Source organism: Coloeus monedula (genome assembly GCF_965178545.1).
Source record: "Coloeus monedula genome assembly, chromosome: 24".
NCBI lineage: Eukaryota > Metazoa > Chordata > Aves > Passeriformes > Corvidae > Coloeus > Coloeus monedula.
In genome coordinates this window covers 409,127-435,509 of record NC_138804.1, presented here as the reverse complement: position 1 = coordinate 435,509, position 26,383 = coordinate 409,127, and the positions used below count along the sequence as shown (strand labels likewise).

General features: G+C 57.6%; 1 protein-coding gene across 1 annotated transcript; it reads right to left on the bottom strand.

Moving 5' to 3' along the window:
- Positions 1-26,383, bottom strand: SLC9A1 (solute carrier family 9 member A1). The gene is made up of 12 exons (XM_082296396.1): positions 26,006-26,383; positions 6,602-7,062; positions 4,846-5,096; positions 4,147-4,364; positions 3,486-3,688; positions 3,187-3,276; positions 2,758-2,828; positions 2,134-2,307; positions 1,890-2,004; positions 1,382-1,483; positions 1,026-1,098; positions 1-370 (listed from the first exon to the last, which is right to left on the bottom strand). Exons 1-12 carry the CDS (start codon positions 26,331-26,333, stop codon positions 42-44), a joined length of 2,415 nt encoding a protein of 804 aa, XP_082152522.1. The 5' UTR covers positions 26,334-26,383; the 3' UTR covers positions 1-41.

Here is a 26,383-nt window from a genome sequence, read left to right as displayed (position 1 = left end):
TGAAGAGAGAGAGAAACGATTTGGAGGCTTTGTGCCAGCAGCTACTGCCCCTTGGGGATGAAGGGCTCCCCCTCCTCGGGCTCCGGCCGCGGGCCGGGGTCGCTCAGGCACCGCAGCATCCGCTGGTTGCTGGGGCTGTCGCTGGGCCCCGGGGTGAAGACGTCGTCAGTCCCGGGGGAGGAAGGCTCCTCCTTCACCCGCATCACCAGCCCCTCCTCATCCTCCTCGGGCGAGGGTGGGAGGCCACTGCAGCCTCCCTGAGGCTCCTCGCTCATCAGGTCCACGGACTCGGGGGACTGCGGCGAGGCCGGGTCGATGGTGATGATGGGCAAGTTCTCCGAGTCCTCCTTGGGTTCGTAGGCCAGCGGGTCTGGGGGGCAGAGAGGGGTCAGGCAGGGAAGGGGGGATCTCAGGGACCCCCTGGTGATGCACCCCAGACGTTTGTTTGGGGCTGGGGTGTCTGGGCAGTGTCGCTGATTTCCAATTCTGCTGTGTAATTCCTTTTCCCGATTTCCACATCCCAGCCGGAGCTGCCGGCAGCCCGGCTCCATCGGGAAGGGCGAAGCTGCCCTCTGCTGATGAACTGCCGGCTCCGCAGCCCCGCCACACCCCGACACCCGACACCCTGTCCCCGGAGCAGGAGGGGACACAGGACAGGAGGAACCGAGGATTGCAAAGCAAGTGTGTGACGGAGAAACTGGGAATCCAGCGGCAACAGGGCTGGGGCTGAGCACTCCTGATCCTCTCTCCTGAGGAGGGCTGGGACGGGCACGGACTGAGACGTGGCTGTGTGGATGGAGCGAGCTGGGCTCCAGACAGAGCCCAACCTGATTTCCCAGTGGGAATTGTGCTGGGAAGCGAGGTGGGTGCTTCTGCTCAGAACAGCAACCCTTTGTGGCTCAGCTGGATGGGTGTGGGATGGACATGGTCGGGGCTGGAGAGCCACAGGGAGCTGAGGAGGTGCAGGACAGCCCAACCTCCAGGTGCTCCAGGCGCCACTCCTCCTGCAGCTCCCTCCCACCTACCTGAGCCGATGCGAGCCCGGGACATGGTGGGCGAGTCCAGCTTGTGCGCCGGCACCGTCAGGTAGTTGTTCATCTGGAACGGGAGCAGGGCATCGTCACCAGCATGGCCAGGGCAGGAGGGGAAGAGAGGCAGGGAACTGGCCACAGGGATGGGCAAGGAGCAGCAGTGGGATGCAGAGGACAAGGGCACAGATCCTCCCAGCCACGCTCCAGGGACGTGCTTGGAGCCTGGGGCAATCAGAGGACCCCCGAGGCTTGGGGTCACCCTCTGTCATCCCTCAGCCCCCTCCCTGAGCCTTCCCAGGCTGGGAACGTCCCCAGCCCTCGCCCTGCCCAGCCCTGGTGTTCCCCAGCACCTTCTGTTCCAGCTGCCGGGCCTTCTGCCTCCGCAGGAGCATCTGGTTCCAGGCCTCCTCATAGGGGTCGGCCACCAGCGTGTGCCGGTTGTAGGATCGCAGCTGGGGAGAGATCCCAAGGAAAGGAGACGGGTTAAAATCCCAGAGGAAAGGGAAAGAATGGTCACAGCCCCATTCCTCTTGGTGATGGATGAAACAGCCACCAGTGGGCAGAGCAGGTCCAGGCAGGCTCGTGGCTCATCCCTGGTGTGCCACCACGGGATGCCTGATCCTCACCCACCCTGGCCAGCAAGGGTTTAAAGGCTGGGCTCAGCTGCTGACCAAAACAGCCTCCCCCTCCGACTATCCCAGCACCATCCCAGGGGGAAAAACATCCTGGGGAAGGAGTCAGGCCAGGAGCACAAGGCACAGCAGGGCAGGGACAGCAGGAGTGAAGGGCCCAGCTGAGAGCTGCGTCCCTGCCACTCCCAGCGAGGCAAAGGGGACACAGTGCCAGGGGACACCTCACCCTCTGCCTGGTTTTCTGCAGGTTATTGCGGAGGATTTTCCGGATCTCCTCCTCCTTGTCCTTGGACAGGGCTGGAAGGACACGCTCCAGAGGGAGGGTCTTGGGGTTGATGTTCCTGCATGGACAGACAGGATTCAGAGCCACGCCACGATGGCCACGCAGCACTCAAGGGCTGCTTGCCCTGTGGCCACCAGCAGGGAGCACTCAGGGTGCTACGGGAGGGTGCCCAGGGCTGGGAACTCACTGGATGGAGACGGTGGAGACGGCGGAGGGGATCTTGCCGATGCCCCCGCTCTCCACCAGCTCGATGGCCTGCTTCATCTCCATCTTGTGGTAGAAGGCGATGAGCTGGGGCTCCTTGGAGCGCTCCCCCGCGATCAGGCACTTCTTCACGTACTTCTTGTTGAAGCGGTTCAGCCTTCCCGGGAGTGTGGGAGAGGAGGAGCAGCCACAGCTCAGCCCCAGCCCTGGCCCCCCTCCCCAGCCCCGCCCAGGACAGCCCTGCTGAGTTCAGTGCTGGGTCCAGTTCAACCAGCACGGCTCAGGCCAGGCTTCCCTGAATCCCTCCCGAGCCAGGGTGTCTCCACAACACCCAGCACCTGCTGGCACCCACTGGGGATGGCCCTGAGCTCCTGCAGGGACTGGCCACTGGCAGCTCCCACCCTGCCATGGACCTGCTGTGGGTGGTGGGGCCAAGGGGTGCAGCCCTGCAGCCCCATTTGCTCTCAATCCAGGGCCGTAATTCCCCACAGGGAGTCTGTGTGTGGATATTAAAGCCCGGGGAAAAACCTGGCACAGGGCTGTGAAACCTTCTGGGTGGTGGGTGGTGACAGAAACCCTTCCCCAGCCACCAAACCTCCCCACTCACTTGTCCTTCCAGTGGTGATGCCCGTAGTGACCACAGATGTCCTCAATTCCTGTCAGAAGGTGATCCAAGAACTGGAAGAGATGGCCCAAGGCGTGAGCAGCTCAGAGGGCTCTTGCCCACCCTCTCCCTCCCCCGACACCCACACTGACACATGGGAAGAGCACTCAGGGCATGTAAAATCAGGGCTGTGAGTCCAGGATGGGCTTTGGGAGGGCAGGATGGACCCACACAACCGGGCTCGGCTCTACAGGCACTGGGGGGTCTGGGTCAGAGCGGGCACTGGACGACACAGACAGGGGAGAGCCCTCGCTCTGCCCCCCTTACCTTGGGCACTGATTTAGGGGCAGTCCCAGTGACAGTGGTGGAGTGGCAGAAGCAGAGAGAGCAGAGGGCTAAAGCAGGCGTGGGGCGGCCGGAGCAGCGCGTTACCTGCGTGTGGATCTCCTCGTTGATGGAGCGCTTGGTCTCCTGCTTCTTCTTCACAGCCAGCAGATCCACCAAGGGCCGGATGGTCATGCCCTGGGGAAGGGGAGGGGGTTACATCTCTGCCCAGGGCACAGTGGTGGCAGTGGGATGGGCTCAGCACAGCCAAACTGCTATCGGTGTCACTGGGCAGTGTTTGGGACGTGGGACAGGGTCGGGGATGGAGGGGGGATGTGCTCCCCACTCTCCACACGGCCACGACGAGCCCCCTTTCCCTCTGAAAGCACAGCCTGAATGCCACCAACCTGCACGAACACGGTGAAGAAGATGACTGTGATGATGGCTGTGAGGAACATGTCCCTCATGCCAAAATGTTTGTAGTCCAGGAGGTACCCGAGGGAGAAGGCGATGGCTCCCCGCAGGCCCCCGTAGGCGATGATGAACTGGTCCTTCGGCGTCAGCTTCACGATTCGGAACTTGTTGATGAACCAGGTGAGGACCAGGACACCTGGGGGAGCAGCACAGTCCTGTGTGAATGGTGAAGGATCCTCTCCAGTCCCAAAGAGCCACCCTGCAGCCCCTCGGGGGCGTGGGTGCAGGTGAGAGCTGTCTGCTCATCTCAGAATCCCTCACCAGCTTCCACCCCGTGTCTGGCACAAGCACGGCCTCAGCCCCATCTCCCCACACCACCAGCCACCAGCACGGGTGATGCCCACGGCGGAGCAGTGCCACCCAGCCATCTCCAGCCTCCCCAGCAAGGCAAACCATCACGGTCCTGAGAGGTCACCATGACCCAAGTGGCCACTCAAGGCCAGGCTGGACAGGGCTTGGAGCAACCTGGTCTGGTGGAAGGTGTCCCTGCCCATGGCACTTGGAACCAGATGGGCTTTAAGGTCCCTTCCAACCCAAACCATCCCATGATTCTCTTACCACCCCAAGGGCTTTGCCACCACACTGACAGCTCACCCAGCACTCTGGCGATGAGGCAGAAGAGCAGCGTGCTGATGACGAAGGTCCAGTTCCAGTAGTGGTGACCAGCCACGGTGGAGACACCCAGGAAGATGAAGATGAGGGTCTCGCTCACACTGCTCCACATCTTGAGGAAATACTTGATGGTGGTGTGGGACTTGTGGGAGATGTTGGCTTCCACGTAGGGCCGCATGACCACGCCAGAGGCGATGAGCCTGAGGGTGAGGTCGGGGCACTCAGCAGCCGTGGGGACGTGGGGTCAGCCCCAAGCCCTGGCCCTGCAGCAGTGCTTTGTGTTCTGACACCCAACCCCAGGGCAGGACAGGCCTTGTGAACCACCAGCAAATATTCAAGGCCTCCAGAGAAGGCAACGCGAGGTTTCTCCGTCCCCTGGCAGGGCAGGAGTGAGCACTGGAGCACAAACCCATCGTCCCAAGCGTTCAGCAGGCTCTGCCTGCTCCTGTGTGTCCAGGAGAACAGGAATGGGCTGCCAGCACCCCGGGATCTGTGGGACATCTCCCAAGACTCACTTCCCTCCTGTGCCTCCTTGCATAGTCCAGCCCAAACACACCCCTGGGCCTCACTGGGCAGGAACTGACCACGCTGGGCCAGCCAGAAGGCTGTGGTTACACCACAGGAAATCCTCCCAGGGGCCCTGGGGACAGGGGGGCACCTCCTGCCCCATTCCCAACTCACGCCATGATGCCGGACAGGTGGAAGAGCTCGGCAGACAGATAGGCCATGTAGCTGTAGAGGAACACGAAGAGCGGCTCGATGACCCGGATGTGGGAGGTGAAGCGGGACGTGAAGGCAGCGATCACCCCGTAAATGACGCCCACCAGGACCCCGCCCAGAGACACCACGAAGAAGCTGAGGAAGCCGAGGATGATGTCGATGATGGTCACCTGCTCGAAGTTGGCAAACTCCTCAAAGAGGTGGTAGAGGACCTGGCAGGGAGAAAGGAGAGCAGGGTTCAAACTGTCCCTGTGGCAAGAGACAGCCTCACCTCGAAGGAGACCTACCTGCACAGGGACCTCCCCTGGGAGCCAGGCACACCTGAGCTGAGCTGTGTCGGTGCTTGGTGACCCCGAGCTGGGTCCTGTGCTTGACCAAGGCTCACACCAAATCTGGCTGCTGGTGCTTTGCTGTGCCAGACACAGACACGAGGGACCAGCTCCCCGTGCTCTGTGCCCACACGGATGTGGTGCCACCGAAGGTGTGTCTGGGACAGCTCTGCTCTCCAGCTGTCCCAGGAGGGCCTTTGATCCCCAGCCAGAGGCTGTTCCTGTTTTGCCAACGAGCAGGTCAGGACAGATCCAGGCTGGGGGACTCCTGACAGATGCATGGAGAGAAAAGCCACCATCTGCCCTGCCCTTCCCAGCCCGGAGCAGAGCCCAAGCCCTGGAGTTTCTGTAGCTGTGGGAAACCTGAGGGAAAGACCCTGGGCTGTGTTGCCTTCTCCCACCCCCAGACACTGCAGAGATGTTAAAGCAGCTGTCAGGATGGGAAACAGGCTTTAGGGCATCCTGCAGGAACAGGCAGGGAAAGGGCAAGGTGCCAGCTCCTGCCTGCCAGGGCCAGGCCTTGGGTGGGGCAGGGACAGACAAAAGCATTCCCCAGGGATGAGAGTGGGGACGCAGACCCTGCAGGCACCCCTCTGGTGGAAAATGGGGGAGAAGTGCCTGGGAAAAGCCCCGTGGTGGGACAGAGTGTTCTTTGTCACCAGGAACCTTGTCAGCAGGGGCTGAGCAGCCAGCTCCGAAACGGACAGCTGGGATACGGGACAGGAGCCAGGAAAAAGCAGTGGGTTAGAAGTAAGTGTAGAGATCAGCTCTGCAGAGAGGAGAAGGCCACGCTGACAGCCAAGCCAGCACCTGGACAGTGGCGTCCTTTGGAAAGGAGCAGGCCTGGCCCTGCCTCCCAAAGGTCCCTGCAAAGCTGCTGCTTGCAGCGGGGCTGAGGGGTGATCCAGGCAGGATGCCAGCCTGGCTTCAGCCCCCCCAGCTCTCCTCTATGCCACGGCTGATGTCCTGCCCTGCCACCTCCTGGGAGCTGCAGCTGGGGGACAGCAAGGGTGACCACATGAGAGGAGATAGAGGGAGCAGCAGCTCCATGGCAGTGCTGCCTGAGCCAGCATCAGCCCCTCGTGCTTTCCCTGGCAGCAGCTCCAGCCAGGAGAGCAGATTCCCAGAGCCCATGGCACCGAGAGGCTGACTGGGCACGTGCCCTCAGCCTCCCCAACCCACCACATGAAACACTTCACCTCAACCCACCTCTGCGGTGTTTTAAGCCTCTATTTTTAGCTTTGCACCTGGACAAGGTTTGGTGCAAGTGGAGCTGCCAGGAGGCACCTGGCAGCTTGGGATGGCCCTGACAGCCGCCACCCCGCTGCCTCCACCCTGAGATGCTCCTGCACCAAAGCAAACCCCCTTCCCTGGGCTGAGGCACTCACGACGGTGACGGCGTCGTTGAGCAGGGACTCCCCGAAGACCAGGATGTGCAGCAGCTCGTTGATGTGGATCTCCTCGAAGACGGCCAGCACGGCCACCGGGTCCACGGCCGAGATGATGCTGCCGAAGAGCAGGTTGGCCAGGAGGCTGATGTGGTTGAGGCCGGGGCCGCCCAGCTGGCACACGGCGTACATGAGCCCCCCCAGGAAAAAGGCGTTCCAGAGCGTGCCCACCACGGCGAAGATGAGGATGGTGCCCAGGTTCTCGGTGAACTGGCGCAAGGGCAGGAAGTAGCCGGCGTCCAGGATGATGGGAGGGAGCAGGAAGAGGAAGAAGATGTCCGACTTGAGGATGGGGGGCTTTTCACCCACCCCTTTGATGAGCCCCCCAACCAGCAGGCCCACCACAATGAGCAGGCAGCTCTCGGGAACGATGCTGGACACTGACGGGATCACGTGGAAGCCTGGAGAGGAGAGAGCAAGACACGTGCTGGGTACAGGAATGGAGGATGCTGTCTGCAGGGGGACAGCCCTGCCGGAGTCAGGGACCAGTTCCCAGCCCTCCCTGCACTCCTTGTGATCTGTCGCTCCTTGTGTGCCTCAGTTTCCCCTCCTGCCCTGCTCTGTCAAACAGAAACCGCAGCTTAACCCGACCCTGGCACTGCTGGTGTCAGGCCAGAACGCTGCGAGTCCCAGTGCAGCAGGTGACAGCCACCCTTGGGACACGCCGGGGTCTCTCCGTGGCCCCCAGCCCTGCGCCAGCCCTGCAGCACAAGCAGCTCTCTCCACAGGAGCTGTCACTGGCTCCAGCTGATCCCGAGCACACGCAGGCAGTGGCATTTCCCTCCTGTCAGACTGCAGCCTGCCCACCCAGTGCCACTGTTCCCAGCGTGCCAGGCTCAGGGCCCATCCCTGGGCAGCCCTGACGCAAGGCACAGGGAGGGGACCTGCTGCTTGGTGGATTTCGGGATGCAATTCCCCTTCCTGGAGGTTTCACATGGCTGGCTGCAGCAGGGACAGGATGCATCCTTGGGGTGCAAGGCAACAGGGAACACATTTTCCCCGTTTTCAATCACAGCCCAGCTCCCAGCGCAGCTCTCTGAGCCAGCCGTGACCCGCTGGGATGACATTCCCACCAAACACCCCCAGCCGGGCATCTGCCAGCACACCAACACCCACAGAAGGATTTTGGGTTCCCTGGATCTTCTCCCAGGCTTTATAATTATTATTCTGAAGCGAGGCATATTTGTTCCCTGGCAAGGGAAGCAGTTTAAAATAAGGCACCCTGCCTTGGCATGCCGTGTTCCTCCGTTCCTTCCGGCCGTGCCATCTGCAGCAATTCCACAACAGATTAAATCCCCTCCAGAACGAGTCAGATCCCCCCGAGCCCGCAGGGGCCACATGTGTGCCATGGCCAGCTCATCCCTCCTCCACCTGCGCAGCGCAGAGCACGGATCCAGCTCCCATGGGAAGAGGCCACACTTCCACAGCCCCTCCCTAAGGACTGCAGCCCCCGGCCCAGCCCCGTGCAGGTCCCTGGGGGCAGGATTAGCCCCCAAATTCCACCTGAGCTGCGGGCACAGGCTCCAGTGTGGGCGAGCCCAGAGGATTCATCACACCCGAGGCTCCAGGCACCATTCCAGCTGCTCCAAAGGGTCCCTGGTGCTGGAGTGGTGCTGGAAGGAGCCTGGGTCCCACCTCGGCTTTGCCACAGCAGCACCAATCCCCAGCAAATGGCTCGATGGCTTTGGCTTCAGGCATGAGGGGAGGCCGGGAGGAGATGGGAACATCCAAACTCTCTCCCAACACCCAGTCACCTGCATTAGGGACTTCCCAGCCCGGATGCAGTTCCTGATTTACTCCCATGGGGTTTTCCTTCTTTCTTGGATCCCCTGGAGCCCACCCAAGCTCTGAGCACCCCAAGGCAGCCCTGGCTGCCTGTGGGAGGGGAGGTGATAATCCCTTTCCCATGCACAGCTCATGCTAACACCGGGAATCACCGACCCTTCTAGCACACCGGGCAATTTCTGGCTGGGATAAGGCTTAAAGCCACACAAGCAGCGAGAAGCCAGCAGCAGATCAGTTTTTGCTTGCTAAGTATGTTCAATCATGAATAAAACACAAACACTGACAATTAAGCATCTCTCACTTCTTCCCCACAGGCCCCAGGATTCCATTAAACTGGAACATTCGTGTGCTGATGGGAATTCAATGGTTTACAGCCTTTTTGTAGGGCCCTAAAAATACACTTACACGGGCTGCATTTTAATTATGCCTTTGATTTCACTAAATCTCAGCCATTTTTTGCTCCCTGCTTGCTCCACTCAGTATTTTTAGAGCATTCCAGAGCTCATTGGTACCAACCTGCTGGTGGGATCCTGCTCCGAGTGCTGAGCCAGCATCCCCCTTTGGGATGGGGGTGACTGGTGGGAAGGAACGGCCCCACTGTGGGGATGAGGCCAGGCAGGGGTGATCCCAGCTCTGTGCCTGAACTTCCCTCCTGGAAGATGAGGAAGGCTGTGGCAGGATGCTAGGAGATGAGGATGCCTGGCCACGGGCACATCCAGGGGCAGCAGAAAGGGGAATAAGCCTCGATAATGGCTTTAAAGATGATGATGATAGTAGTAATAATAATAATAATAATAATAATAAGCATCACACACCACCAGAACCATTAAGAGCGAGACAGTCGAGTTAAACGTGAACCCCGAGAGCGTGTGCAAACACGGAAAAGGAAATCCAGGAGTTAACAGTTCCTATTAAAGCAGCTCCTTGCCCACATCACACACCCAGCAAGGCACACACGGGGATGGCTCTGCTGGTGGTCAGCAATTCCTTGGGTTGGGGCAGAATGGAATTAGGGACTGGAATCCCGGTTTTAACTGCAGTCTAAGCACTTGAAGACCTGGAGGAAATCCCATCCTCCAAATTGAAGAGATTTTGGGCAAGGAAAGCTGGCGCTGACAAGGTTTGTTCCGCAGCTTCTGAACATCTCTGGTCTTTATTTTGGGGTCAGTGGATTTGCACGGGGCAGTTGAGGGTAACATCAAGAATTTCCCCCAGGAGGTTTCCAAGTGTGAGGGCTCCCATTCTGGCTGCCAAAGGTTCACCCCCATCCCTCCAAGGAGGAGCTGGGCTGCTTTTCCCAAGGCTCCGGCTGCTGGCGGATGCAGTGCCATGTAAATATTTACTCCCAACCAACTAGCCTGGTTGGAGACTCTGCCCCACTGTGGATTTTTTCTTCCTGGGCTGTACCTGGGTCACTGGGTGCTGTGCCTGGGGTTATATGAGCTGCCTCATGACTCAAACCCCACCATATCTCATCTGCTCCCATCCTCAGCCCAGGCAGGAGGAGCCTGAAGGGACATGGAGGGAAGGGGAGGCACCCAATCCAGACCCAGCATTCCCACCCTGGGGATGTCAGAACCAGCCCGATCCCTCTCAGCATCTGCCTGAGGTGACACTTCCCCCTCAACTGAGGCTGAGGAATCTCCATGCCCTGAGGTGCTCACAGCCCCTTGGAAAGCCCCTCCCAAGGCCAGGAGGGAACGATTTGCAGCTTGTCATTGCCCCAGCCCTTACAGCTCCATATGGCACGGGATCCAAGGTCAGCCTTAGGCAGAGCTCTTGCAGTGCTCCCCTGGTTTGAAGACCTCCCTCAGAACACTATAAGGACATTTTAGTCAAACCTTGGATGAAGGAAAGGAGGCAAAGCCTTCAGGCACTTCCCTGATCCAGGCCAAGTTGGGGAGATGTGACATCTCCCACCCTGGCTCCCACCACTGGGACATTCCTGGAGTCGGAACTGCAAGAGGCTCTGCAATTCCCACGGGCCTGAAAGATGCTGGTGTTCAGACGTGATAAATAAAGAATAAAATTAACTAAAAAAAAAAAGTTAAAAAAAAATATATAATGCTGATGCTGGAGCCAGCCTGCACCAGGACACAGTGTGCCAGCCCTGGGGACAAGGGGACTGTCCCCACGAGCCAGTCCCTGCAACTGGGGATTGCCAACAGCTGTCACATCCCCCTGCAGGTTGAATTTGGGTGGCATTAACATCCTCCCCTTCCACAGGAGGAAGAGAAATATGATAGGAGGAGGGAAGAAAACCCATTTAGTTGGTGTTTAGAGCCGGAGCCGGGTAGGGACGGGGAGAGAGCGGGGCAGGGAGCACACGGCGGGGCTGGAAGGGCTCGGCACATTCGTGGTTAAGCCGGATGCTCCTGAGGCTTCACCCCAGATTCCCAAGCGCCCACGCATGGGGACACGGCCTCGGGAAAGCCAGGATGCTCCCAGGGTGACGTCTGTTAGCCAAGAGGAGGCGCGAGAAAGGAGAATGGTTACACAAACCCCCATCCTCCCAGGCTTCCCAGGTTTATTGCAGCAGCTGCAGGCTCCAGCAGGCAGGCGCAGAGGAATCACTCAATTATTAACCAGGGTTAGGAGCTCTCCCAGCCCCGGGGATTCTGGTCTGGAAGGAGGTAGTAGGTGAGGGGTTAGTGTGGGTCAGGGGGTGGTGAAGCTCCCCAGGTGATGCTCTGTGCAGCCCTGGGGACCCCGGGTGCTGGTCTGGGCTGCAGGGTGGGAGCGAGCGGCCGTGGCTGGGCATGGAGCTGAGCAGCTGCAACAGCCCTGGGAGAAGGCACAGGGTCTGGGAAGGAGGCAGCGGGGGAGCAGGCATGCTCAGAAGGGCTGCCCTTCTGAAGGACACTGCAGAGAGCAGGGCTGGAGGAGACACACGTGTCTGACAGCACCGGGGCCCCTCCGAAGGCCACTTTAACCCTTCAGGACACCAGGCTGGCAGGGGCCGGGTGGGCCCTACAGAGGGGCAGCAGCAATCCCGGGGTGAGGGATGCAGCCAAGTGTGGACACCCTCCCACGTTCCCGTGTGACACAGGCACCACGGAGAGCCCCCACACACTGACACTTTGCTGGCTGAACCCCAAAATCACTGATGTGTCACCAGGCCCGGGCACAAGCGATCCACAAAGCCGTGACTCAGCACCATCCCCTTCTCTCTCCGTGCTGAAGAGCAGCAGGGAGGGAAGGGAAGGAGGGCTGGGCTGGGCTCCAGGGTCCGCAGAGCTCTGAGCCCCTGGGATCTGGCTCTCCCACTCTGTGTTTTGGGGAGGTGGAGGGTCGAGGATGGGAGGTAAGACCCCAGCAGGGTTAAAGCCCTGTGAGGGTGGCGATGCACTAACAGAACATTTTGCAACTGGCCCCCAGGGGAAAATCCATCCCAGTCTTCCAGAGTTTGGCTGCAGCTTCTTTCCATTTATCCTTTTCCCTCTCAAAAACCCACACTGGATTTCTCTCTCCCCTTGCCTGAGCAGCAGTTGCCCAAAGATCAGCCAGGCTCTGCTGATGGCTCCAGCAGGGCCATCAGGGGATGTGGGGATGTCTCAGCCCTGCTGTGCTTTTCCCTTGGAAAATGGAGCCGGATCCAGCGGCTTCCTGCAAAGACAGGGAGCAAGGAGAACGGAGAGAGCTGCACCAGATGTAGCAGGGAAGCCTCGAGGGAAGGGGGATGAAAATTGAACTTGCCCAAAAGGAATTAAAGAGCTGGTAAAATTAATTTACACCTATAAATAGAGCGAGGCCATGGCTCGTGTCACCCTGCCAGGAGAGGGGGTAAAACCACCGTACTTAAATTACATCCATTGCCTCTCACAAGCTCCAACGTCACCATGTGCCCTGAAATCCCAACCCCACAGAGCTCCAACCTGGCTTATTCCCACAGCCATCCCACTGGGAGGGCACATGTGGAGCCATGACGCAGTTTGGGCTTTGCCAAACCCTCTTCTGTTTCACCAGGGATCAGGCAGGGTTTTAATGCAGGTCCAGGTCACCCCAGTGCTTCCCTGCAGCTCTTTTTGGGTTGGTTTCAGCAGTTGGGGTTGATTTGGGCAACCTTTTAAGCACACCTTAAGCCAACCTTTTAAGTGGCTTCAATGCCCAGAACGGAAAAGCGTTGATTTTCCACCCCAAAATGCCATTTCCTGGTGAGAAGTTGACTTCTTGTTTTTTGTGTTAAGACGCAGGTACAGAAAGTGCTTCTAAGCAAAACAATTTCCTCCAGAACAAACCAAATGTTTCATTCAAGCCTCATTATTTTGTTGCCGCTAATTACGAAGCAAAGCCAAGAACCAGGAGGGTAATTAATTTATGCTGCTTTTTGTGAGTCACTGAGTGAATGCAGATCCCACACAGGGGCCACAGAGCCACCCCCCAAACCTCACCATGGGCACAGCGTGCAAAGCCAGTGCAGCGAGAAGGGAAAAGCAAAACATCCGGCCGTGATTTGGGGTCACTCCTGCACCCCAAACTCAGCTGGGCAGGGGCTGCAACCCCGCTGGTGCTCAGGACTGGTTAAAATCCATGAGCATCCAACACTGTCCTGCAGCCTCCAGGCATTTTCAGGAGTCAGGATCAACTTCATCCACGTAGGATGGGAGGGGATGAAGCCCTGGGCTGGTTCCCCCAGGGTCTGCCTGCCCAAGGTGCCCAGCACAGCCTCGCCGTGACCCCGAGCAGCTGGACTGCCCACAACACCCCCAAAGCCACGCTGTCACAGCCAATACCCACTGGGACCCCTTGCCAGGTGACGAAGGGACAGTTTTATTTTCTCTTGGTGTGACATTGTCACCCTGTGCCTACAGACTTTGCTCACCCAGCTCGGCCCCACCCCGCAGCTGCCCCTGGTTTTACCCCTCTTCCCCACCTAATGCAAACAGAGGGGGCAAATGGAGGGAGGTCCTGCGATAGGAGCCCGGGGGCTGCCTGGTACAGCCCCAGCTGCCCCAGCCCCGTGTATCCAGCCCCAGTGCCTGCAGCCAGGCAGGTGTGTGTGGGAAGGTGACCTGGCTGGACCCTGGCTGCTTTGCAGGAGATAAGAACACGGCTGATAGCATCGGGCCAGCCCTTGGGTGACTCAAAACCTGAAAGCCACAGGACAAAAAGCAGACACTGCCAGGTACCAGCCTTGCTGCAGCTCAGCCAAGCAGCCACAACCCCTAACTTGAGCCAGCTCCACGCAGGAAGACTCGTGAGAAATGGCTTGGTCAAGCCCTCAAGGCATAGCCACATCAGCCAAAGCAGGAGTGCTGGCTAGTGCAGCAGCAGGGAAGAGCCCTTCAGCCCTGGGAAACAACAGAGGCCCCCCTGCATCGCTGTGTGAGGAGGGGCTGGCAGGGACGTGCAGCAGGGCTCTGATGTCTGACAGCTTCCCAGGGCACCATCCTCCGGCAGCAGCAGCTCCCAGGTAACTCCCACTGGCAGGCCCTGAATAAACCCTCTGATGGAAAGGGAGACAAGTGCAGACACCTCATCTGAGGCAGCTGGAGGGAGCAGCAGTGCACTTGCCTTTCTGAAATCTCACTGTTCCCTGCGGACCTCTGGGGAGCAAAGCCCACATCCCAGGACAGGATAAACACAGAACAAGCTGCAGCCAGAGCCATTCCCCTCAGGAGGGTGCTGAGAGCTTCCCATGCTCCATGCACAGAGGGGATGGATGCCAGGGCACCAGCAGGAGCGATGCTGGTGTGGCTCTCTGTAAGGTCAAGGTGCCAAGGACAGTTCAGAGACGGTCTGGGAGATGAGGCTGGGCTGTTCTGTGCATGGAGCCTTTTGGAGAGCAGCTATTTAGAGCCATTTCATGCATTGGAGCTGCTAATGGTAATCATGGGACGGGGTCTGGTGTGCTGTCAAACCAGCTGTTGGGGTGGGGCACGGAGGGGAGGGTGAGCAGGGGAGGGGGCTTCAGCTCCTTCCCACCCAGCACCAGCCACTGGGGACAGAGGGCAAGGACCTGAGCCCTGGCACAGACAGCAACAGCAGGGCAAGGGCAAAGCTTCTTCTGGCAACTGAGTGCAAGGACAAAGTCTCCTCTGGTACCTCAGTGCCTGCAGCAACATCATGTAGGAATGTGCCTCAGTCCCATGCCAGCCACAGCAGGCACTGCCACGCTCCAGAGGGATGCAGGGAGTGCCAGACTGAGAACCCTGGTGATGCAGCCCCCTCGCAGCCATGAGCACCAGCACAGAAATTCCCAAGGATGATGATGGCAGCACTACCAGGAAACCACGAGGTTGTCCTTCCCATGTAGGGCCGGATCTGGAGATGCAGAAAGGTCCCCAAAAAGCTGAGCAGACAGGGGAACACGACCGAAGGTGTCGCTGCATCCTGCAGCAGCCAGAGCCAGGAGCTGCATGCAGATGAGCCCAGCTCCCCACCTGCCCTGACACCCTCCAGGAGCAACACCCTCCCCTTGGAAAGGCAAATCCCATCTCCCTCCCCCAGCCCAGTCCCGGCAGGGTGCAGGGCAGGCGGCTGCTGTGTGAGTGCTGCAGGTGTGCTGGGACCCCGCGGCAGCGCTGCAGTGCTGCAGAGCGGGAGAGGACGCAGCGATCCCGGCTCTGAATCACGCGCAGGCACCCTGGATCTCAGCCTGCCAGGATGGGCGGCCCCCCTGCCAGAGCCCGCTGTGTACACTCAGAAATGAGCTGTTTACATGGGGAATGCAACGATTACACGCAGATCTCTTCCCTGGCTCAGCACCCACTCTTCCCTCCAGCACAGGGATGGGCGGCTGCTCCTCGGTTTGCTTCTCCCCCATCTGAAGGGGCTGCGTCCCTCTCTTTCCAAACACCACGGGACAGCTCAGAGGAGCCTGAGGAGCTTTTTGCGTGATCCAACGTCCGGCATTCCCTGCAAAGCAGACACTGCTGAGCCTGCGGCCAAAGAGCCACCAGCGATTCCTCCCAATTAAACCTCACTGCCCTGAGCCTGGGAAGGACTGGGAAGACGTGGAGCAGCAGCCTCCTGAGAGGAGAAGGTGCCCACACACAACCACAACATGCCCTGAGAACAATCCATGGGCAGAGGCCTTTAGCAGAAACACTTGAACGTATTTTTATTTGGGAGCAGTAAGAGCACGTACCCTGGTTTTATCTTGAAGCACTCACAAGAAATTAACAGATCAATTGGGAGTCTTTTACAGAACTGGTATTAATTTCCTCCCAGCTGTAAAAAGGAAATGAGAGACAAAAGACATTAAATGGACTTGCCCAAGTCCCCAAGTGAATCGTGTGAGAGCTGGCGTGAGAACCCAGCAGCTCCCAATTTCCAGTCCTGTGTTTAGATAACGCTTCTCCTTCACACCAGAAGGAAAGCCAAGGACACTCTGCAAGAAAAGCAGATATTAACAAAGACCTAATTTCCATTAAAGACTGAGAGACCCAGAGCCCTCGGACCTCGTCACCCCATGGCTGCAGCATTCCAAGCTGGGAGGAAAGCACAGAGTCAATGAGCAGTGATGGCTTGGGAGGCTTCAAGACTTGGTGCCACCACATCTTGAAAAATCCTCTCAGGCCCAGCTGTGCGTGGAGCAGCTCTCCTCCACCTCTCTCCATGTCTAGAGCTGCCCTGTGACAAGATGCCAAACCCACCCTTCCCTGCTGAGCTTTGGCAAACCGGTCAAGGGTTTGGCGCTGCGTGTCACCGGTGACTGCGGTGCTCCGGTAACCCCGATCCCTGCTGACTGCATTCCTCCAGCGGGCATGTTCCAGAGCCGCTCCCAAACCACAGCCTGCGATTACCAAACCTGTTCAGAGCCTCTGGGCAGGCTCCATGCAGTTTTTCTAGGGCGGGACTGTGAATCTTTACCAACCCATGGCATTCACCCAGCAGGAGCCGGGCACGGAGGCACACGGGGACAAACTGCCACCCAGATTTCCGCTGTTGTTGCTCCAAGACTCATTTTGACTTTTTCCCACCAGCTCTGGATGGGTGCAGCTCACAGCCAGGCCTGCAAGGCTGGGATCTTCCTGGCACAGCTCATTTACCCTGGAAAACTGAGTTTTCTACAGGGCAACAGCATCCTCATCCAGGTTTATATCCTTCAAAACACAGCAGCTGGACTTGAGCATTTTGAGGTTTAAGGTCTAGAAAAACTTCTTTAGCTCCAGGGAAAGGGACAAGGAGCTAAACATAACTCACTCTCATCAGCCATGCTCTTCCCAGATTCCTTCAGCTGCTGCAAGGCGCTGGATGCCATGAATAGCTGATTTAGGAGGGGTCAGTGCCAGGGGATTTCTGGAATAGAATCCTCCCAGTTAACATCTGCGTGGTGCAAAGGGAACCTTCGCACTGTTGGATGCAGATGGTGGATGCTCTGGAGCAGAAGGGACCCAAGGTGATGTGAAGAGACAGTGCCTGGTCACCCTAAATAAGGCTCCAGTCTCTCTCCCAGCTCCTTGCCCTCAGCCACAGGACACAGCATTAAATTCCCAGTTCCTGCTGACCCTCGAGGCCTTGAGGAGAGTTAAACCTGACCCAGCCTGAGGTGACCATAGACAAACTCCCCAGGCAGAGCGATGCCAATCGCCCTTCCCAGGAAGGGCAGATTTCCTACCGGGAACACGGGCAGGAAAGACAAACAAAAGCTTTTCAGGAAATAACCTGTTGGTCTCCACTCGGACAGCAGGGAGGAGGTAATTGCAATTAGCACTGATTACTACCGGGCTTTGCAAGCCCAGGCAAAGTGACACCACTCTCAGCACACGCCAGCAGCGCGTCCAGAGCCAACACAAGCACCCGGCCACTGTCACCTCTTCCCCAGCACACAGAGACTCCATTCCAGCCCTCCAGCACTATCCCCAGCCAGGATGCTTTTCACACCCAGCCGAGCTCCTGGGAGCAGCTGCTCTCCCTCCACGCAGCAGCTGAGACAGGAGAGGAGCTGTTCCTTGCAAAGGGACGCCCAGGGACCAAGGCTGCTGTGGGAAAAGCGTTCCCAAGGGAAACTGAGGCACTAACAGGGCTGGAAACACCAGCTCTTCTCTTTAAAGGCCTGTATGCGCTGCAATCTGTGCCCCTGGCGTGTCTGCTGTTAAATCTCCAGCAGTGGGGTGGGAAGCTGCCTTCTCTCCAAATCCGTCATTAAGATTTAGCATGCCATGACTCCAAAATGCAGAATAATTCCAGGCACTGGAAATAAACTGCTGCCAAGGGGTGTCTGCCTCTGCAGATGTGTGTCTTGCACAAGAGAGGGGAATTATTTCCCTAGCAGCACCCTCTGCTAAGCGGGATTTAAGTGCTGTCCCTGGAGGTCGATTGTATTGCAGCTTTCTGGAGACAAAGACCTCGAATGCTGAGATGCTTGTGAGTCACTCCTGGGCAGCCCAAGGAAATTTGTGTGTTCTCTTCTGACTAAAAAAGCATGTTGCATTCTTCAGCTTTCCACTCAAAACACCTCCCCAGCTTCCAATGAGCCTCAGTCGTGCCCTTCTCACACAGGCAGGTCCTTGGAAGGAACCCCAACACATGGGGGGTGATGTAACACCAAATTTTTGTACCACCACAGGTGACACACCACCAGATCCATTCTCAGCGCTCCACTCCAAGCTAGGATCAGCCTTGGATCTCACCTTTTCTGACAAACAAACAGGCAGCAACAAGTGTGTGCACGCCCGCCTGCTGAGCTTTTAATTTGGTTTCTTCCTTCCCAAGAAGAAACACGGAAGTTCTGCTGGCCCAGGAAAGAGCCGAAGAACAGAACACGATGAGAGAGCCATCCCTCAATTACCACAGAACTGGAAGACACCGGAAAATCAGAGAGGGCAGTGAGATATCCAACACCAGGCAGAATAGATGGTGATGGAACAGCTTGCCTACGGTGGTACCTCAGTGGAGTGAGAGGATCAACCATCAACACTTGGTTCAACTCAAAGCATCCCCTGCTCCTCTGCTGTCCCCTTGGAAGCTGTCTGGCCCTAATCTCAAAACACTGAGGTTTTCATCAAACCTACACCAGCAGTTTTGAGCCCCAATGGGTGAGAAAAAGCTGCTGCTGACTCAGGGAGCCCAGTGAAGACAGGGGGATGAGGTGCAACCCAGCTCCAGCTCCACTCAGCATGGCTGTGTTTTCACAGAGTATTCCGTGTGGATTTTGGGTTTTATTTGAACAAATTAGGCCTTGGAGACCCAAAAGAGAAGGAAAAAAAAAAAAAAAAGAAACTAAATGTTTACAAGGCAGCTGCAGTAATTCATCCCCCTTATTGCTCTTCCTCTGTTGGTGCCCACAGCTCACACGGTGCTGTAGCAAAAGGACTGACCCTGGAACAGGCTCATAGCCCCCATCACCTCTGCATCTACAGCCAAAACCAGGGCTTGCAGGAGGGAAAAGGGGAAGGATTATGTCAAAGACATATTTATTTGCAAGCCTAATGAGCATCTGGTTTGTACTACAGAGATATCTGTGCACAAGAGGGGCTGCAGCCCCTCTGTGCCACAGGATTACTGTCACCCCAAGAATAACCCTCCGCTCTCCACCACCTCCTGGTTTTCTCTTCTCCCACGTGTAATTCTCAAACCCCAAAGGAGACTATTTAGCTACATTAATTGCAGACAGAAGACTTGTCCTCCACCCCACTAATTCCCAAGGGAACTCCAGCATCTCCGGGTATCGTGGACAAGCCGTGGTTGGGTGATTGGGCAATTTGGGAGAAAGGATTTGAACCAAACAGGCCAAATACTGACACATTCTGCTCTTAGCCCACAAACCACCCCAGGTCACCTGGAGGTCCCAGGGGAGGGACAACTTCATGGCATCTCCCTGAAAGCCAGGCCAGCACCAATGTGAGCTCTGGCTGCCACAGGACTTGCAACACCCACATCCCGAATTCCACCTGCAGCCCGTGTGGGAAGCCAGCCTATCCCTGACCCCAGCATCCGGTCTCCAAGCCTTTGTTGATAAATGGGATGAAATAAAAGCTTTGGTTCCTGAGGCCCTTGAGGTCCAGAAGCTGCCACAGGCACAGCACAGGCGGTGGGGTCCCTGCAGGGAGCAAAGCCATGGCTGTAACAGAGTGTAATCCTGCCTTAATGGACATTCGGGCTCGCCAGGGAGGAATGGCTGTGATTACAGACCTGTTCTGCTTTTCCCATTCCATCACCATCCTGTATTTCACAGCAGGAACCTTTCACTCTTCCAGCCATAATTAAACTAATGGTTTCCTCAGATCCATGGAGGGAACAGTTTGGATGTTTTTTAGCTCAGACACCAGCAATGGGCAGATCAGGGAGGAAAAAATAAATGCCGTGGCTGTTCTTTCTGAGATGGCAAAGCAGGGGAAAAAGGAGCCAGAGCATGTGTTTGGATCATTCCCCAATAAGGAAGTGGGAATGCAACACGTCTGCATTGGAAGAGACTGTTTAAATTCATTATCATGACAATTTACACTTCTGTGGCACAGCTGCAGCAGTACTCCAAAATCCTTTGCCAACAGTCATTCCCCAAGGCCCAGCTCCCCTGGAACAGCTCCCCGAGACAAGTGGGGACACCAGGGTGATCTCAGAGCATTCACACCACAGTGCCTGCAGTCAACACATGATAAGCCAGGTTGTAACACAAACATTCCCACCAAGAATAAGACAAAGATTTCCCTCTGGCTCAGTGAGGGAACCTGCATCAGCCAGTCCCAGGATCCAGAAGGAACAGCCCCTTCCACCAGCCCAGCTCTGCTGATGGCCATCCCAGCAAGGCCGGCCCAGCACGGTCCTCCTGGCGCCCGAGAAGCCACCTTTGGGGTGGCAGAAGGGCCACAGAGATAACTCCAGCACTCTCATCCCACACATCAGACACACGTGTTCCCAACACAGGGCAAAGATCTTCTGGGAATGTTTCTTTGCTGTCCCTTTCCCAGCCTTGCAGAGGCGTCCCCACGCCAGTGGCTTTGCTCCGGGGTGTTTCCACTGTGTCTGGTCTCAAGATCCAGTTCCTCCATCCAGTGCCACCACCACAGCAGGTTTCCTACCCTGCTTATCACCCTCTGCCCAAAGGAATCCTCAAGTTCCTCAACTCGCAGGGCTCTGTAAGACCTCAGGGTGGCCCCTCCAAAAGCCCCGATTTCAGGGCAGGGATGTGGGCTGATAAAACATTTGAAAAGCACCCAAGTGTTTTAGCACCCAAGAGTTTTAGCACCCAAATGTCGCTGCCAGCCAGCAGCCACCAGCTTCTACAAATGTTTCTCTGGCAATTTTGAAGTTGTCTCTCCTCCATGTGCAGGAGCCACCCCCCATGCCCTGAGCCCCCGTGAGGCTCCACAACCCCACCTGCACCCGTCATGTTCTGCTCTTCTTCTCCCAGCTCCTATCGCCAGCTCGCAGGCTCCAAGAGCTTCCTTAATCTTGTTCCTCCCCAGGCACAGCAGTGCTGGGGACCATCGGTGCTGTCCAGAGGAGCGTCACTGAGCACTGGCGCTGCGCTGGCACGCTGGGCTGAGATGTGACACCAAACCTCCCCAAGGCACCAGCGTGTCCCCACATAACCCACCGCTGCCACAGCTCCCTCTGCTCGCTGAGCACGGGCTCCGTCCCCGGCTCGTTTTACACCAGCCCAACACTCGCACGGTGGGGACAGCTCGGCGAGCACCAGGCTGCGCTGGCAGCCGTCGCTCGGTCTGGAGGGGCAGGGAACACCCCCGACACAACAGCGCTGCGAAGGGGAAGGAGAGACAGAGCAGTGACTCAGGGACTGCCACAGGCTCCAAACCCAGCGAGCAGCGTCGGGCGCACGGCGAGCCAAGGAGCTCAGCTGCGAAGCGGTGCCTCGTGGGGAGGTGACCGGCGTGGGCACGCAGGGAATGATGTCCCTGTGCCCTGGGTCTGGCTGAGCTGGAGCTCATCTGCCCCACAACAGCCCCCAGAGTGCACCAACCCTACCGTGCCTGCAAGGGGGTTGATAACACCCCGTGCTTTGGCTGCTGCTGAGTGGCGCTCAGAGCATCAAAGCTGCCCCCAACACTCGCCCCTCGCCAGCAGCTGGGGGTGGGCAGCATCCTGGGAGGGGACACTGCTGGGACTGCCCCAAACTGACCAAAGGGATATTCCACACCACATAAAAGCAAAGAGAAAAGAGGAAGAGGGTGGGCAGTTCTAATTATGACATCTGCCTTCCGGAGCAGCCCCTACATGCCTGAAGGTACTTCCCAGGAAGTGGCTGGACATCATCTGCTGATGGGAAGTAGAGAATAAATCTCTTGTTTCCCTTTGTTTCCACAGATGACCTTTGCTTTTGCTTTATTAAACTGCCTTTGATCCATTAGGTTTTTTTCCATCCTAGTTTCTCCTGCAGAGGAGGGCAGTGACAGAGCAGCTTGGTGGGCACCAGGAGTCACAGAATCATGGAATGGTTTGGGTTGGAAGGGACCTTAAAGCACATCCAGTGCCACCCCCTGCCATGGGCAGGGACCCCTTCCACCATCCCAGGCCGCTCCAAGCCCCATCCAACCTGGCCTTGGACACTGCCAGGGATGGGACAGCCACAGCTGCTCTGGGCCTCACCACCTTCTGAGTGAGTTCTTTCTTAGATCTAATCTAAACCCGCCTTTGTAAAACCACTTCCCCTTGCCCTGTCACTACAGGCCCTGGTATGAAGCCTCTCTCCATCTGGGGGAGATGGACTCCCAGAGAAAAAAAGCAGAGGCACCACCCAACTTTCAAATCTTGGGCTCAAGATGTAAATTTTAGGTTACTTTCCAGCCAAGGTGAACCCACCACACCCTGAGAATCCCTTGAGTGGTGGAATGGCCAGGATACTCCAGGGAGGCTGGGAAGCCATTTGGTGCAGACAGACAACAGGACATGCCTCAGTGGAAGGTGGCTAATGGCATGTGACTCTGCTTTCTGGCTTTAGAAGGAAGGGCCAGGATGGGCTTTGGAGACACAGGTAGCCTCAACTCTTCTCCAAGGTGGGTAAGAGCTGGTGCTCACCACAAAGCTCTGCCTGCTGGGCCCCAGCACAGCCGGCAAAGGCACTGCTGACCACAATCTGTTATTTACATTCCTGACTCACTCCTTCCCTTTCCCCTGAAACAAAAAAGTATTTACAGTAAAACTTGAATTCCCCTTAACATCTCTGGGAGCCATGTGAGCTGAAAGGTCAACCCTCAGAGTGAGGAAACCAGGTTCTCCTGCTGAGAAACCCCTCAGCTTCCCAACCACTCCCTGGGCACAGTGTGAAGGAACCCTTACGATATCCCTGCAAAACCTTGGAGAAGGGCACAGAGAGCTCCTGACTGGGGTATTTTGTGAAGGTCTGACCTTCTGCAGCAATACAACATGTTGAGACAATGTCTGGTTGCAACTTTCAGCTGCAAAGGTTTCTCCTGGCAAAGTCAGGCCACCACCAGACGTGATCTGAACATGGTTGTAGCTGTCCCTCACTTCCTCTTCCCCTACACAGCCCCAAAATACCATGTGAGTAGTAAGTAAAGCAGCCAGCACCAGCTTCCCCTTCTCCACCGGGATTAACAAAGCAGAAACAGCCCACGCCCACAGGACATGCTGGGGGGACACATCCCTCTGTGCCCTGTCAGGTGAGGAGTCCTCCAGGAACCAACATCTCTGAGGCATTTTACAAAAACTGCAGCAAGAGGGGAAGGGCTCAACTCACACCTTTGATTCCCCAAACAATCTCACAGTGAGAGCTGCTGGAGAGAGGACAAATCCCCTGGATGGGACAACGGGGTGCATTTAAGCCTGAAGAGCTGTTAAAGCATCAAGAGCAGCAACACGGGGAAACTGAGCAACAGGACAAGGTCAGGTTGCATCTCCTGGCCTGGAGCAGAGCCCTGTGAGTACTTCTGAGCTCCTCGACATGGTCACCCTGCACTACCCCTGAGGACGACACCCTGAAGTGACTCACAGGGTTGAAGACTCAGTTTTGCAGCAACCTGTGGCTCAATCACCAGCTTCAACCCAGCAAAGAGGCCTGTGGAGATGAGGAAGGGCAGTCAGGAGGTGCCAAGCTGTCATGCGCAGCCCACGCTGCAGGAACTCCTGCTCTTGGAGTAAGAAGATGTTTGTCCCCTCAGAATTTTGGAGGATCATCCTGATGCATCAATAAATGCACACTGACAGGATGGCGAGAAAGAGGAAGCACTGCAAATTCCTGTTCTGTTTATCAACCCCCTTCCCCTCTTCATGGAAATGGGATGCTGCAAACCCTGTCCAGTTTGGGGAGCCTGGAGCTGTGTGAGCCTCGTCCCACCACCCCAGGTTGTACTGTCAGCAGCGCCCAGTTGTGTAAGAGCTCTCCCTGCATGGAAAAAAGCCTATTTTCTGCTGCTGAACAACATCCTGTGATCCAGGACGGGATAGATGAGGCTGGGATATGGACACAGAGCAGTGAGATCTTCTTTGCAGCTCACGAGCAGAGGGAGCTGTACCAGCAACTTGGGAACTACGTGCCAAGGCAGCACGAACAAGAAATGCAGAACCCTGGAAAGGAGGCCAAGGAAAAGGGTGTCCCAGGACTGCCCTGCTGCCAAGGCCCTGTCACAGGTATAGGTAAGCTAGGGTGTGGATTTTGGCATAATCAGCATCTCTGGAGCTCTGCAGAGCACCTGCCACCTCCAAAGACCTTCGCCAAACATGCAGGGCAGCCTCTCCTAAAATACAGCCCTTAAAACACGCAGTCTTGCATAATATTTGTAGCATCAAAGACGCGACAGCCGGCAGACACAACTTTTCCTGCAGCACAAATGAGCCCTGACTCCAGGCAAGGGCGGCAGGAGCAGCTTCCCACAGCACCAGTGACTGAGGGCTCCCATGGGTGCTCCCACCACGTCCATCCATCCCCCCGGAGCCGCTGCCCGCTGCCCATTCTGGTGTTTTCCAGCGCGGCTTCCCCCGTGCGCCCCGGCAGGGCCGCAGGCCATTGGCCCCTCCTTTCTCCACCAGCTTCCGCACAGATATTCCTGATTTCATCACTCTTTGCTCTCTGAGCAGGGCTGAAGGCGCAGTGCAACAGCGGAGCTCGCTGAGCACACGCCGGGAGAGCCCTGAGAAAGGAGATTTCCCGGCTGGAGAGAGGCACCTTCCAGCCAAACGTGCCCGAGGTTGTTTTGGGCAAAGCCAGGAAGGCATAAACCCCATGGATCCCACCTGGTTCCACCCTGTCCTGAGTGCTTGCCTCCCAGACAAGCCTCCGGGTCTGAGGTGTTCTCACTCCTGCGCCTGCACGTAAATAAAACCCAGGAGGGATTGTGGAAATGGGGCTTCACCTGCCTACGCACGCTCACAGTGGGCTGGGAAGGGGATGGGATATTTTTAGGAATAGCTGGGCAGGAAGGATCTGAGCTCCTGGGGGTCCCTCAGACCCCTCCAGACCAGGACAGGGCACAGTTGACAACAGGAACCAGCTTAAAAAAGCTCCCAAAGCAGGATTTCCTTCAGCAAGCTGGAGTGCCCCTGAGTGTTATTAAACCACTGATGGCAACTGAGGAGCAAAACGAAGGAGGGCAGAGTTCCCCTCCCTCCTCACCTGCTCCAAGGCAGGGACAAGCAAACATTTCACCTGTCTCCCTGGCGTTATCACCAGGGACGGGACCAGGGCCAGCTGAACCTCTGCACTGCCGGAGCTGGGGACAGCACAGCAGGGCCGAGCGCGGAGCGGTTACGTCACGTCACAGGTTTGGGGTAATTCGGCTGGTATCGATCCAGCTGCAGAAGTTTGGAAAACACTTTGTCAACAACCCCCGCCCCGGCAGAGTGATGCTTTCCCAGAGCAGGTCATCCGAGCGGGTGACATTTCCAGCCCTGACGCCGTTCTCTTTAATGCGGGAATCTCTGGATGCTTTGCAGCAGAGTCAAACCCACCCCGGTTTGCTGCGGAGGGGGAGGAAGGGGAGGCCGAAGCACCGGGAGGTTTTTGAGTGACTTCTCCAAGGTTACAAAAAGCATCTGTGGTTTAGAGAGGAAGCGAGCAAACTGGATGCTTCCTCCCTGAGTGTCAAAGGGAGGAAAGCAAACCTGGTCCAAGCGGGGGTCAGGAGCATCTTCAGCTCTGCTCCCAGGCACGGAGATGAGAAGTCTGTGGGAGTGGAGGGACTGGGATGTGGCTGCCCACCAGGCCCAGGACAGAGACCCAAGGTCGTGGGGAGAGCAGTGCCCACCCCGGCCCAGCCGGCCTGGGAGGTTTGCAGAAGATGTGCGGGAGATTTTGCCCTGGGATGTTTGGGGTGATCCCACCCTGGGATGTTCAGAGGGGTCTCTCCCTGGGATGCTCAAAGAGGGTCCCTCCTTGAGATGTTCACAGGAGTCCCTCCTTGGGATGACTGGGGGTGCCTGTCCCATCCGGCTGGGGAGTCCTGCTCTGGGATGCTCAGGGGGTCCCACCCTAGGGGTCCCTTGTGGTAGATGCTCACGAAGGTCACTCCTTGTGATGCTTGGGGGTGTCTGTCCCATTTACCTGGGGGATCCCACCCTGGGATGCTCAGGGGGTCCCTCCTTGGATGCTTGCGGCTGCCTGTTCCACTCGGCTGGGGGGTCCCTCCTTCTCCATGGCACCGGGGGCCTCTCCGCAGCCCCCTTCCCACGGACTCCCCCCCAACACCGCCCACCTACCCAGCTTCATGAGGCAGGCCAGGAGGATCCAGAGGGAGATCTCGAAGGGGATGCGGACGTGCGTGTAGTCGATGCCGATGACCGGGAAGGCTTTGCGGGGCTTGGCGTGCCCCTCTCCCGAGCCGTTGGCCGGGTGCTCCTTGAGCGGGTGGATCTCCTCGGGGGCGGCGGGGGGCGCGGGGGTGAAGCCCGGAACGTTGCCGCTGGGCAGCGGCGCGGGCTGGCCCTCGGAGGTGAGCATGGGGTTGGCCTGCAGGACCTGCCCGGGCAGCAGCGGCCCCAGCAGCAGCAGCGCCCAGGGCAGGGCGCGCAGGGCCGCGGCGCCCATGGCGGCGGGCGGGGGGCGCGGGCCGGGGCGCGCAGGGCGGGCGGGGGGCG

Excerpts from the sequence above, each read along its gene's own strand:
- SLC9A1 (XM_082296396.1), bottom strand. The coding sequence starts at position 26,333 with ATGGGCGCCGCGGCCCTGCGCGCCCTGCCCTGGGCGCTGCTGCTGCTG. Across the intron at positions 5,097-6,601 it reads TCAACGACGCCGTCACCGTC|GTCCTCTACCACCTCTTTGA; the intron begins GTGAGTGCCTCA and ends TCTCCCTGCCAG. Across the intron at positions 2,308-2,757 it reads CATCACCACTGGAAGGACAA|GCTGAACCGCTTCAACAAGA; the intron begins GTGAGTGGGGAG and ends ACTCCCGGGAAG.